Genomic DNA, 13,223 nt, shown 5'->3' with positions numbered 1-13,223 from the left:
GCTGAATAATATTCCATTGTATATATGTACCACAACTTCTTTTGCCAGTCATCTATCATAGGGTATTTTGGTTGCTTCCTTGTCCTGGCTACTGTGAATAATGCTGCTGTGAACATTGGTGTATAAATATCTTTATAGATATGAGTTTTCAAGTCATTGGAGTAAATACCCAGTAGAGGGATTGCTGAATCATATGGTAGATCAATTCTTAGTTTTTTGAGGAACCTCCATACTGTTTTCCACAGTGGCTATACCAGTTTGCAGTCCCATCAGCTGTGTATGAAGATTCCTATTTCAAAAGTAAATAAACTTTAAAATCTTATTTTAAAACACCCATTAAATACTAATATTTGTAAGAATCCTTTCTTTTTTTTAAGGAAAGTTCTTTTTTGCAGAGTACTGTGAATGATTTAACAGTTCATCGGGCAACTCCTGAAGATCTGGTAAGTTTATTATCAAAAGTTAAAATTTATTTAATATTTTATTTGATATTTGGTTTCTTACCTTTAGAAATGAAACCAGAGGCACTTCTTGGAAGTCGTTCAGTTATATTTAATCTTGCTTAAGTCTATGTAAAATCATAAAACATATCTTCTGTACTTCCTGATTTTACCTAAGAATATTAATTAGCATGTATTAGAATTTCATTAGATAGGTTTGGTTTATAGTTGAAATCTCTCTAGTCTCGTATTGCCCTGTATACATCTATCATCTTTTCCTATCTATAGATATCTTCAGCATTATTTACTATTTCTTCCTGACACAAACATACTAGTCTAGTTAATGTAGTCATTTATTCCTTGAACCAGGGCATCTATATTTCCACATCTGAGCCCCAATTCATGCTATTTTTCTTACTTGGAATAGTTTCCCTACCTTCTTCTCAACCTCTCCAAATCTTACTTTCCTTTCTTATCCTAGTTCAAGTCTTACTTTATTTTTTAAGTTTGTAGTATAGTTTTTATTTTTTTAAAAACAGCTTTATTGTGATATAATTCAACATACCATAAAATCCACTCTTTAAAGTATAAAATTTATTGATTTTTAGTATATTTACAGAGTTAAGCAACCATTATCACATTCTAATTTTAGAACATTTCATCACCCTCCCAAAAGAAACTCTGAATCCATTAACAGTGACTTCCTATGCCCCACCCCGCTCTCCCCCCCAAAACCCCTAGCAACAACTGATCTACTTTATATTTCTATGAATATGCCTATTCTGGACATTTGGGTTGTTTTCACTTTTTGACTATGTGGATAATGCTGCTGTGAACATTTATGTACAAGTTTTCGTGTGAACATAAGTTCTCAGTTCTTTTATGTATATTCGTGGGAGTAGAATCACTATGTCCTATGATATTTCTATTACTTAACTTTCTGAGGAACTGCCAAATTGTTTTCCAAAGTGGCTGCATCATTTACATTCTCATTAGCATGTATGACAGTTCTGGTTTCTCCACATCTTTTGCCAACACTTGTTATTGTCATCTTTTTGGTTTTAGTTCTCCTAGTGAGTGTAAAGTGGAATCTCATTGTGGTTTTGGTTTGCGTTTCTCTAATGACTAATGATGTTGAACAGTTGAACATCTTTTCGTGCGCTCAGTGGTTGTTATTGGTTGTAGTATGTTCTTTGGAGAAATGTCTATTTAAAGTTTTTAGTCATTTTAAAATTGAATTATTTGTGTTTTTATTGTCGTAAGAGTTCTTTATATATTCTGGATACAAGGTCCTTATGGGATATATGAGTTGCAAATATTTTCTTCCATTCTTTTGGTTGTCTTTTTACTTTCTTGATAATGCCCTTTGAAGTACAAAAATTTTTAATTTTGATGGAGTCCAATTTATTTTTTTCTTTTGTCATTTATACTTTTAGTGTCATATCTAAGAAACCATTATTTAACAAAGTTTACAAAGATTTATTTTTAAGAGTTTTATAGTTTTAGCTCTTATGCTTAGGTGTTTGATCCATTTTGAGTTAAATAGTGTGTATAGTGTACAGTAGGGTTCCTCTTTCATTTTCTTGCAAATGGATATCCAGTACGCCAAGCACCATTTTTTAAAAAGACTGTTCTTAGTTTGGACTCTTAATTCTATTTCACTGATATATGTCTATCCTTTTGCCAGTACCACACTCTTGATGATTATAACTTTGTAGTAAGTTTGAAGTCCTACTTTTTGAAGCTGCCCAACATTTGGTATCTCTTCTGAACTGTTGTTATACTTAGTACCTCAGTATAAGGCATTGAGTATATGCCATCTAATGCATATCATTGATCTTTATATATATATGCCCAGTCTTCCTGGGCAGATTAAGTGCTTTTGAAGGATAGGAACCATATCTTCCATGTCTTTGTGGACCTAGGAATCTTAATCCTGGTAAGCACTCATTAAATGTTCGTTGAGAATAATAATGATGCTCGACTGACTTAATTCTTTTTTAATTATGAAAAATTTCAAACATGTGAAAGTGCAGACATATACTGCACTTTCCCATATACTGTTTACTCAGATAAAATGTTATTAAAATTTAACATAATTGCTTCATTTATCATAGTGTTTTCTCACTTCACTGAAGCATTTTAAAGCAAGTCCAAGAGAACATATAATTTTGTGCCTACATATTCAGGTTCTATTTTAAAAAGTATAGACATTTGCTTACATATGCAAATGCCACAATGCCATTATCACATCTAACAAAAGTAGTAAGTTTTTGGCATTACCTAATTCCCAATCCACATTCAAGTTTTCCTGGTTGTCTTAAAAATGTCATCTTCATTTGATTTTTGCTAATCGGAATTCTTTTACATAGTATTTAGTTGTTAATCTCTTAATGAACTGATTTCTTATTTACATGGTGAAAACTCAGCAGTAAATTTTGTCAGATGCCGTACAGATTTTGTTCATATCCATAGTTTTGAATAATAAAGTCAGTATTTGCTTTTTTTCTCTAGCCACCTCAGTGAACTCCTCTCCTTTAACTCTTAAGCTGTGGCTCATATCTCTGCTACTGCTTCAGGAATTCTACTTCCCTGTAGTTTCTCATCTCCAGTGACCCACTCTACCTGCAGCCATCGCAGGGCTGTAAAACACTGCATTGTTAGTCCTTGGTGGTGGTGTATGAGTATCATGTAATGGGTGTGTCTTTGCCAAAGATGACTCAGTGAGTTTTGTACCTTTTACATTGTGCTCAGTCATTGCGTGTGTGTGTGTGTGTGTGTGTGTGTGTGTGTAGTACATGTACACATATAGGTAACTGAAAAGTTTCATAAAACAATTTAATAAAACAATTTATGTGTAATGTGTCAAAATATTTTCTATTTTCTATTCTATTTTATTTAAAATACATTGGTTTTGACCAATTGATTTTTACAACCCATTAAATGAGTCCTAGCATATATTTTGAAAAATACTAGTTTATTGGATAGTTTAGTACGAAGGAAATAGAAATTAATATACTTTTTATTTCATCTTTTAGCTAGGTCTAGTAGTTCTAGATACTTTTTACATCTTTTTTGAAAATTTAGAAGACTGAAAACTTTGGCTATGCCTATAAATAAATATACATATGTTGAACCAGAAAAAATAAAAAAAGATGAAAGTATATTTGGTGGTCCTACCATCTGAAAGGCAATTTCTTTGTTCCTGAAACATTCTTTAATAGTCTTTTTTTCTGTATAGATACGTCGTCATGAAATACACAAGTCAAAGAATAGGTCATTAGTACACTGGGAACTCCAAGAAAAAGCTTTGAAGAGAAAATGGAAGAAGCAGAAACCAGAAATTTCTAATCTTGAGAAAAGGAGATTGTCTATCATGAAGGAGGTAACGCTAAACTGCTATTTTTAGAGTTAGAAAGACAAGAGATAATTTCTCTTTTCCCTCAAATCTGATTGATTTTGGAGAGATTCCAGTAATGACTGCAGCCTTATTCAATGATCTACACATGGACTTGGAAAAATGCAGCAGTGACATTTAGAATCTAGTTTCGTGGTTTGAATTCCTGCCCTACATCTTACTAGCTATGTGACCTTTAACAAGTTATAACTTCTCAGCCTGAATTTTCTTATCTTTAAAATGGGACTAACACTATTTGCCTGATTATACTGTTATGAGATTTCTACAGTGATTAGCACAGTCCTTGGCACGTAATTAGTGCATTATAGTATATATAAGCTGCTATAATTATTTTTCTCAGTTCATATGCAGTGCTGTTAGATCACTTTGCAAAAAATGTTGTGTGTTTGTCCAGCAAGTTAGTTAGTAAGCCACTTGTTTTTGTCTTAATCTTATACCAGATGTAGGGTGTTCGGACAAGTAATCAGAAGTGTCCAAATAAACAATATGGGAAATAAGAGAAAGCTATGGCAAAAAACTCTTCTTTTTCTTGGGCTGAACTCATTGTGAAAGAAATGTGCTTAGTGTTGCTTCTCGTTGGGTGTTGAAGCTTATGCCATTTGGCTGTCTGGGTGATCTTTCAAGGCAGCTTTAAATCACATTCTGTCTTGAGGAATTCATTAGGCTTCTTAGTGAAATGTGAAAGTCTTGATCTTATAAATCATCAGGAAGAATTATATTTACCAAATAAATGTTTACATGAGCTTTAAAAAAAGAACAGTGGATTAAGAAAGAATGGTTCCTTACAGATAGGTATCTTTTGGTGATCTTGAATAAGTCACGTACATTTAAATGTTATATGGTAATTCTCAGTGAAAGGCCTATGAACATACATCTGGCCAGGAAAAAAGGCACCCTCTTTGGGGTGACTCTTTTGTTTCCCTTCCCTATTTACTCCTGCTCATGTTCTGAATTTCTTATGCAAGTAATAGATGTGGTAGAAGTATAGATTAAAAGAAGAGTGGTAAGAAAGGATGAGTGAAATTTCTCTGCTTTCTTTCTATAGTGCCACTTCCTCAGGCTCTAGTGTTTCTCAACCCTGACTACACATTAGAATTGTTCATGGTGAGAACTTCTTTTAAAAAATAAGTATATCTGGACCCAAATACATCTATACTCAGATATTCTGATTTAGCAGACCTGGGATGTGGCCTACTTAGATGTTTTTTAGACAATTCCTATGTAATTTAAATATGTTGCCAGTGTTAAGAACCTCTGCCATTAGTAGGGTTCAGGTATTTCCACTTAATGATGTATCTTGGAGGTTATTCCATGTCAGTACTTAGCAATCTACCTTTTCTTTTTAATGGCCAGGTAGTATACAGATGTACCACAGTATTTAAATATTTATCTAGTGCTTTATTGATGGACATTTAGGTTGTTTGTTAAAGTATACTTTAAGCTTCTGGAAAAAACAAAAGATCCCAAAATAGAATGATTTAAATAAAATAGAAATCTATTTCTCTCACCAAACAGTTCAGAGGTAAATGGTAGTTGGTAGGGGCTCTGTCTGCATTTTATATGTCTTTCATTACATGACTTCCAGAACAGAATAGCTGTTTCAGCTTTCTTTAGCTGTTTCCCAGCCAAAAGGAAGCAGGACTGGCTTATATCCTATCGGCCAAAAATATATCACATGACCATTCTTACCTGCTTGAATGGTTGGGAAATCTAGCTATGTACTTAGCTAAAACCTGGGAGTTCTGCTGTTAAAGAGAAAATGGAAAGAAAGAATATTAACAGATAAGTAGCAGTGTCTGCCACCTACAGATGGTTTCTACCCTTGCCACTATAAATAACGAATATCCTTGAATATGTTTTTGGGTACATGTATATTTGTAGGATAAATTCTTAAAAGTAGAATTACTGAGTCAAGAGATGTGCTCATCTATTATTTCAGTGTTGCTAAATTTGTAACGACTCTGTTAAGGGATGTGATGTGACCAAACGAAGAAGCCTCCTTGGGCTATCTTCTTAGGCTTAATCATGTATTAGAGCTACCAGGATCCATCCCCCAGAAGTTAGGCTCTGAGATTAACATAAAATAAGAGTAAAGTCCTTTGGCCAGCATAATCTTAGATTCATTCTTCGTATGATGCACTCATGTTATGAGAATCAATAACCAAAATCCAAATCAGAGAAAGGGAGGCTGTAATAGAGATTTTATAAATTCCAAAGGTGTAATAACTTCTCACATCTCTTTATAATTTCCCAATTCCATCTGGTTTTTATTACCACAGAACAAAAGTGCTAGGATAAATTTTCGATAATGTTTTTGAAGGGATCTTGACTGATCCTTTGAAAATCTAAGATGTATACCATCTCATAAGTTTGGTTTTGTGCTCTGCGGACCCTCTGGGGAAGTCATACATACAGATGGGCTCATAGAGCTTGGTTTACCTATCAAGAGGATGAGTTTTATCAGAGAGGAGTGATAAATCTATAAAGAGCAAAGCAAAGCCAATACAGTGACCTCTGGCCACTCAACCCATCTGCTCCAAGGAGCCTGGACAGAGACTAGCAGGGGGCAGCAGGGCAGTGGCTTTAACTGGAGATCTCATTATACTTGACATCAGATCTTGATATGATAAAATTATTCCTCCACAATCTTTATTTCGATAAGAGGTCCATGCTTCTTTAAAACATAGTAAACTCTTAAAACTACCATTAAGAAATACACTTTGTGCAATTTTTCTAGTGCGATACATTATAATGCTCCATTTGCTCTCTTTTCTAAGCTCTAATTGTACCTACTTGCAAGATGGCTAACCAGGAATAGAAATTTAGTGCATGGGATAATATAATTTAAGTCGTAACAACATTCTCAAATATTTCTAGAGTGGTATACAGGTTTTCAGTGTGTACACGTCCTTTTAACACCTCTGTGGGGTTGGGGAGGTGGTTATATTTTCATTTATATTTCAGGAAACTAAAGAGGTCAGATTTTGCTTAGTATCTTTTGGTTGGGCCTAGGATCCCTGTCTTCTGGCTCCAAATAGACTGTTTGCCTAATACCATTCCAAAGCTTAACTCTTTGTACAAGGAATAAATTCCGGACTTTATTCTCACCAATTAAGCCAGTCAGTCTACCTGCTTGGCCATAGCAGGAGAAGAAGGGGGAAGAGTCAGAATGTGACTCTTGTTATTTTTCTCTGTGCCTTAAAGCAGTAACTGAAGTCATATTATATATTTGCTTACATGGTCTAGAGAAATTCTGTTAAGAGCATTTGTTACTAGATGTCTTATTCATTTGAGTCAGTGTTGGAAACTAGAAAGTTTCCAATTTTGAGACTCCTTTCAACTTAAGAATGCCATCTGGTGGTAGTGGGTAGAGTTGACTTGCTTTTACTTTAGCCTGTGTAAATATGAAAGTTCCTAAGTTGAAATTGTGTAATCAGAGGCACTACTGTAATGGTATTTTTTGGGTTCACATCCCTTCAGGATAAAAACCCGAATTGTTTATAAATACAGAAAGGAGCAACAATTTTTGTTTAATGCCTCCAAACTCATATCTTACATCATGTTTTTTAAGTTGTGGGTCGTGATCTCGTCAGTAGATTATGCAGTAATTTTAGTGGTTGAGACCTCTGAGTTTATGGCTCAAAGATTCGTAACTTTAAACAGTATGTTTCAAATTGTGGATCACAACTTGTTAATGGATTGTGAAATCGTTAGTAGATTACAACCATCATTTAAAAAAAGTAGAGTAGAAACTAAAAAGAAAATATCAAAATGGTTTTCAAATATTAAGGTTAAATAAAACTTTTATTTTGTTATATATTTACATTTACGTGGGTGTGTACTGGGCCACTATTTAACAATCTATTTCTCAGGATTGCAGCCAAGCATTTGAAATCCACTAATTATTGTAATAGCCCCATCTACTGGTTCTTAAGAATATTTCCACTGAAAGATTTTAGTAAGGTAGTGAGTGACCTATGGTTATTTTTATGCTCTCTGCCTTTGTATGGACTTTTCCTTTGTGATTTGATAAGTGTATGTGTGTATGCGTGTGTACGTGCGTGTGTGTATATTTATTTATTTATTCTGAATAATAATATTTATTATTAACATATGTCTAGATTCTTTCTGATCAATACCAGATGCAAGATGTATTGGAAAAATCCGATCATTTGATGGCTGCAGCAAAAGATCTGTTTGTTGATTTTCCTCGTAGGCGCACAGGTAAAGTATTCAATTCAAAACAAAAGCTTCTTTTTCTTACTAACTGTGGTTCACAACTGGTTATTTGGGAGAATTTAAAATCTTTTTTCAGGCATCATATTATTTTTATTATAGGTATTCTAGAGTGGATAGCAAAAGTTGTTAGGCATAGATTCATTATAATCTGTTTGCTTTTCATTAAGAATATTAACTATTACAAATTACTCAGCTAAGGAAAAATAAATTGTTATTATATTTTATGGCATAATGCAGGGGTCCCCAACCCCCGGGCCTGGTACCGGTCCGTTGCAAAACAATAACTGGGCCACACAGCAGGAGGTGAGTGGTGGGCCAGCGAGTAAAGCTTCATCTGTATTTGTAGCTGCTCCCTCCAATGCTAACATCACCGCCTCAGCTCCCCCTCAGATCATCAGGCATTAGATTCTCGTAGGAGCACTGATCCCTGGTGCCAAAAAGGTTGGGGACTGCTGATGTAATGTATAAGATTTTATAATTTAAAATACAACTTAATTTTTAGTTTATTAGTATTAAATTATCATATAATTAAAGTATTTGTGTTTATATGTAATTTGAATAAAGCTTAATTTGAAACCTAAAGCAACTTCAGCCTCTCTCTAAAAGGAACTTCACCTCTTCTCAGATATACAGCATTATTCACTTTAATTTGTTTAGAATCCATTCTTTATCTTAATCCCCAAAAAGAAATCATTAGTTTTTAGTTTAAGGTTTGAATCATGGCTTGGCCACTTATCAGTGTGACTCTGGGCCAGTTGCTGCAGGTTTCTGAGTTTCAGTGTACTTACTGATCTAAAATAATAATGGTAACAACTTAATAGGATTTTGTGAGAGCAACATGATTTAATATATATAAAAGCATTTAGAATTGTACCTGTCATATAGTAAGTACTATGTAAATGTGAGCTGCTATTATTAAAGATTTTCATATGATGACACAAACCTGTGGCAGTGTATAGTGCTTCTGAAGTCACTTTAATTAAATGAAACAAAATCATTATGACCTTTTCCTTCTGCAGGGTTTCCAAATGTAACAATGGCTCCTGATTCCTCTCAAAGTCCCATTGTGGTAAATCAAGACCCTGTCACCCAGGCTATTCTTAGTGAATCTGTCATAGAGCCTCAGGTAATGTGCTCTACTTGCAGCCACAATGCTACTTATTGGTATTTGATCTTCAGTTGATTTGATCTTGAGTTGATTTCTTAAGGTATCTGAGTTGGCTCAAAGTGTTTTTTTGTTTTTTGTTACATGCTATACCTGCTATAGTTGTTATGAGGATCAGCTGAGATAGGTTATGTAAAGAGCCTAGCATAAGACCGTGTACTAGATCTTCACTGAATGTTGATCTCTTCTAATATGTTAGTATGCTTAAAAGGTAGTTACTAGGAAACTTGGAATTTATTGACCAGTTACATGGGGAAATTATAGTAGTAAAACATTACCCAGTTGCATCTTAATCTAATTGGAACTCTTAATTAATCAAAATGTGTAGAATTTTGAGATAGTAACATTTTTTAAAAGCCCAGGAAGAATTTAATACTAAAATAAAACTCATGAATGATTAGGACTCAGTACCTGTTTAATGCAGTTTCTTAGTTATTTATATCTTCTTTGAAAAAAGGAGAATCATTAATTAGAGGGATGATCCTAGGGAATACAAGATCCAGAATGATTAAAGACTTGTTAAGTATACTGTTTTGTACTTACAAAGGCAATTAAATTGAATGTTATACGTTTTTTAAATAGCCACAACCTATTAGCCATATTGCTATCAAAAAATCATTTATATTTTGGTACTTACTAAAAAGTTAGCTTTCAGATAATCATGGTCTCTATCATAGGGCTGCATAGTGGCAAGAGATGAGATTAGAGAGGGAGGAGCTAGGTCATGAAGGGTGAAGGAACAGAAAGTACAAGTAGAGCCACTAAAGAATTTTAAGAGGAACAGTCATGATGAAATTGACTGTGATGTGGAAGATGGACAAGACTGGCAAGAGGATCTGGTTAAAAGACTTAGGTTGGAATCTTAGTGAAAGGTTGGGAGGACCTGACCCAAAGAAAGTAGTAGCAGTAGGGAAGAAGGTATAGAGGAAGAGGGATAGATTGACAGATTAAAAAGGGGTAGAAGTAACAGAATTAACAGGGTGGCTGATTGGATGTGACAAATGAGAAGGAAAGATAATTCCCAGTTGCTGGCTTGAGCATCTGAGTAGATGGTGATGCTGTTTATGGTCCTAGGTAATATGGCAGGAACAGGGTTTCTGGAAGAATGATAGGAGAGACTTAGGGAAATGATCATTTTTAGACATGTTGAGTATATATGTGTAGGATGTTTTACCAGGGATATCTTTTAGGCTTTTAGCCAGTTGGATATAAATGTCTAGGGCTTAAGAAAGATCTAAGTAGAGACAGAGATTTGGAAATTAATAGCATTGACTCATAATTGCAGCTTTGATATTAGAAAGTCTTTCAGAAAGTGAGTCAGATGAGAGGAGAAAAGGTCCAAAGGGAGGACCTTGAATCACATCAGCTATAAGGGAAGGGTAGAAAAAGAAGAACCAAAAAAAGGTTGGGAAGGAATGGCCAGAAGAATAGAAGAAAAACCAAGAAAATATAGTATTATAGAAACAAAAAGAAGAGTGTATCAAGATTTTAAAGGAAAGAAATAAGTAGTTATTAATATCTAATGAGTCAGAGAAATAAGGGAAGGCAAGGACTGAAAAATATCCATTTGATTTAGGAACAAGTGTGGTGATGTTGACCTTGCAGAGAGCAGTTTGAGTGGAGAAGCAAAGAGAGAAGATAGGTCGTAGCTGGAGGGAGGCGGCGGGGATATAGGGTCAGGATAAGATGGGAGAGACTTGCTCTCATTTAAATGTGGATGAGCTGAAGCCAGAACAGCGAGAGAAGTCGAAGATGCAGGAGAGAGAAGGGGCAATTGATGGAGTGGAGGAGGTGAGAGGGTTTGGGCTGTAAAACACATGGAGGGATTATCCTTAGAAAGAGGGACCTCTGTTCTGTTATAGCAAAAAGAACAGATGAGAGTATATATAACTAACTTGTGTTTTTATTCTTATTTTTGTGTTGAGAAAGGCTCTTAATGAACTAGACGATGGTGAAGAAGAAGAAGAAACTGTTAACAGCCAGTCAGAAGAAAGTGAGAATGAATTAGATAACTCTCTAAATTCTCAGTCTACCATGCATGCAGACAGGTATGTATATATGGCATAAATATCTACAATTTTTTTTTTATATAGCTGTTTTTTTTCTGGCTTTGAGATACATTGACATATAATGTTGTGTAAGTTTAAGGTGTACATTTATACATTTATATATGAAAAATGATCACCATTGCATTATCTAATACTTCCATCACATTACATAATTATTATTTCTTTTTTGTGGTGAGAACATTTAAGATCTATTCACTTAGCAACTTTAAAGTATATAATACAATATTATTAGCTATAATCACCATGTTGTGCATTAGACCCCCAGAAATTATTCATCTTATTACTGGAAGCCTGTACCTTTTTACTGTCTTCTCATTCCCCTCCCCTCCCCTCTCCCCTCCCCCAGCCCCTAGTAACCACCATCCTACTTTGTTTCTGGGAGTTGAGCGTTTTTAGCCCATTTTCCATTTGCCCCAATACTCGCCGGTGGTACTTGGGGCTGCAGTGTTTACCCCCAAAGTTTGCCACGAAATATCTTGCTTTTATTGTTGTTTTTGCATCACTCTACTATATCAGTAGTCTTTGGAAACAAATGACATCATTCTACATATGGTATTCTGTTCTTAGTAGTGGTATTGCCATTTACAAAATATAATAATTCTTGATCGCTGAAAACGTCAAGTTCTAGAAAACGTAGCATTCCTACGCGTGATATAAAATTAACACTGGCAGCGAGCTGCACATTTTTTTTTTCTAAATGGGGAATGGGTTAGATTCCACATAGAAGTGATACAATATTTGTCTTGCTTGGTCTCACTTAACTCAGCAAAATGCCCTCAAGGTTCATACATACATTAGGATTTCCTTTTTTCTCATGGCTGGATAATATTCCATTGTGTGTATCTGTCTATCCATCTATCTGTTCTATCTCACATCTTCTTTAGCCATTCATTCATTGACACTTAGGTTGTTTCTATATTTTGGCAATTGTGAGTAATGCTGCAGTCAATATGGAAATGCAGATATCTCTTTGAGGTCCTGGGGTCCTTTTCATTTTCTTTGGCTATTTACCCAGAAGCGAGATTGCTGGATCATATGTAGTTCTATTTTTAATTTCTCGAAGAACTACTTTACTGTTTTCCATAATGGGTGCACCAATTTACATTTCCACCAACAGTGTGCAAAGGTTTCTCCACATCCTTGCCAGTGCTTACTATCTTTTGACTTTTTGATGATAGCTATTCTAAACAATGTGGGGTGATAGCTCATGGTGATTTTGATTGGCATTTCCCTGACGATTTGTGATGTTGAGTACCTTTTTATGTACCTGTTGGCTATTTGTGTGTCTTCTTTGGAAAAATGTCTATTCAGTTTCTCTGCCTGTTTTTGTAATCGGATTGTTCATTTTTTCTCCTCTGGAGTTGTATGAGTTATTTATATATTTTGCATATCAACTCCTTATCAGATATATGTTTTACAAATATTTTCTCCAATTCTGTAAGTTGCGTTTTCATTTTGTTGTGTTTCTTTTGCTGTGCAGAAGCTTTGTGGTTTGATATAATCCCACTTATTTATTTTTGTTTTTGTTGTTGCTTATGCTTTTGGTGTCATAACCAAAAAATTGTCATCAGACCAGTGCCAAGGACCTTTTCCTCTATGTTTTCTTCTAGGAATTTTACCATTTCAGATCTTATGTTTAAATCTTTAATCCATTTTGAGCTAATTTTTTTGAGTGGTCCAAATTCATTCTTTTGTACTTGTTTATACAGTTTTCTCATTAGTATTTATTGGAGAAACTATCTTTTCCCCATTGAGTAGGCTTCACTCCCTCGTCAAATATTAGTTGACTATGTATGTCAGGGTTTTTCCTGGCTCTTGATTCTATTCCATTGGCCTTTGTGTCTATTTTCTGCTGATAACTTTGATCACATACAGCCTATCCTTTTACTCTT

The 13,223-nt window shown here is 34.6% G+C and overlaps 1 protein-coding gene across 17 annotated transcripts in view; it reads left to right on the top strand.

Moving 5' to 3' along the window:
- Window positions 1-13,223, top strand: part of SPICE1 (spindle and centriole associated protein 1) — a 66,318-nt gene that overhangs the window by 11,114 nt on the left and 41,981 nt on the right. For 9 of the 17 annotated variants that reach the window (XR_001517605.2, XM_015595424.2, XM_015595427.2 and 6 more), the window contains exons 3-7: window positions 378-443; window positions 3,682-3,825; window positions 7,980-8,082; window positions 9,117-9,223; window positions 11,192-11,310. Coding sequence is in view for 16 of the 17 variants with exons in the window: in XM_015595424.2 (XP_015450910.1) it covers window positions 378-443; window positions 3,682-3,825; window positions 7,980-8,082; window positions 9,117-9,223; window positions 11,192-11,310 (539 nt within the window). In the remaining variant the exon portion in view is untranslated. The remainder of the gene's footprint in view (window positions 1-377; window positions 444-3,681; window positions 3,826-7,979; window positions 8,083-9,116; window positions 9,224-11,191; window positions 11,311-13,223) is intronic. The other 8 variants (XM_025051245.1, XM_025051246.1, XM_025051241.1 and 5 more) reach the window with 2 other exon arrangements.

Source organism: Pteropus alecto, unplaced genomic scaffold (genome assembly GCF_000325575.1).
Source record: "Pteropus alecto unplaced genomic scaffold, ASM32557v1 scaffold270, whole genome shotgun sequence".
Lineage (NCBI taxonomy): Eukaryota > Metazoa > Chordata > Mammalia > Chiroptera > Pteropodidae > Pteropus > Pteropus alecto.
This window is presented reverse-complemented; position numbering and strand designations above follow the sequence as displayed.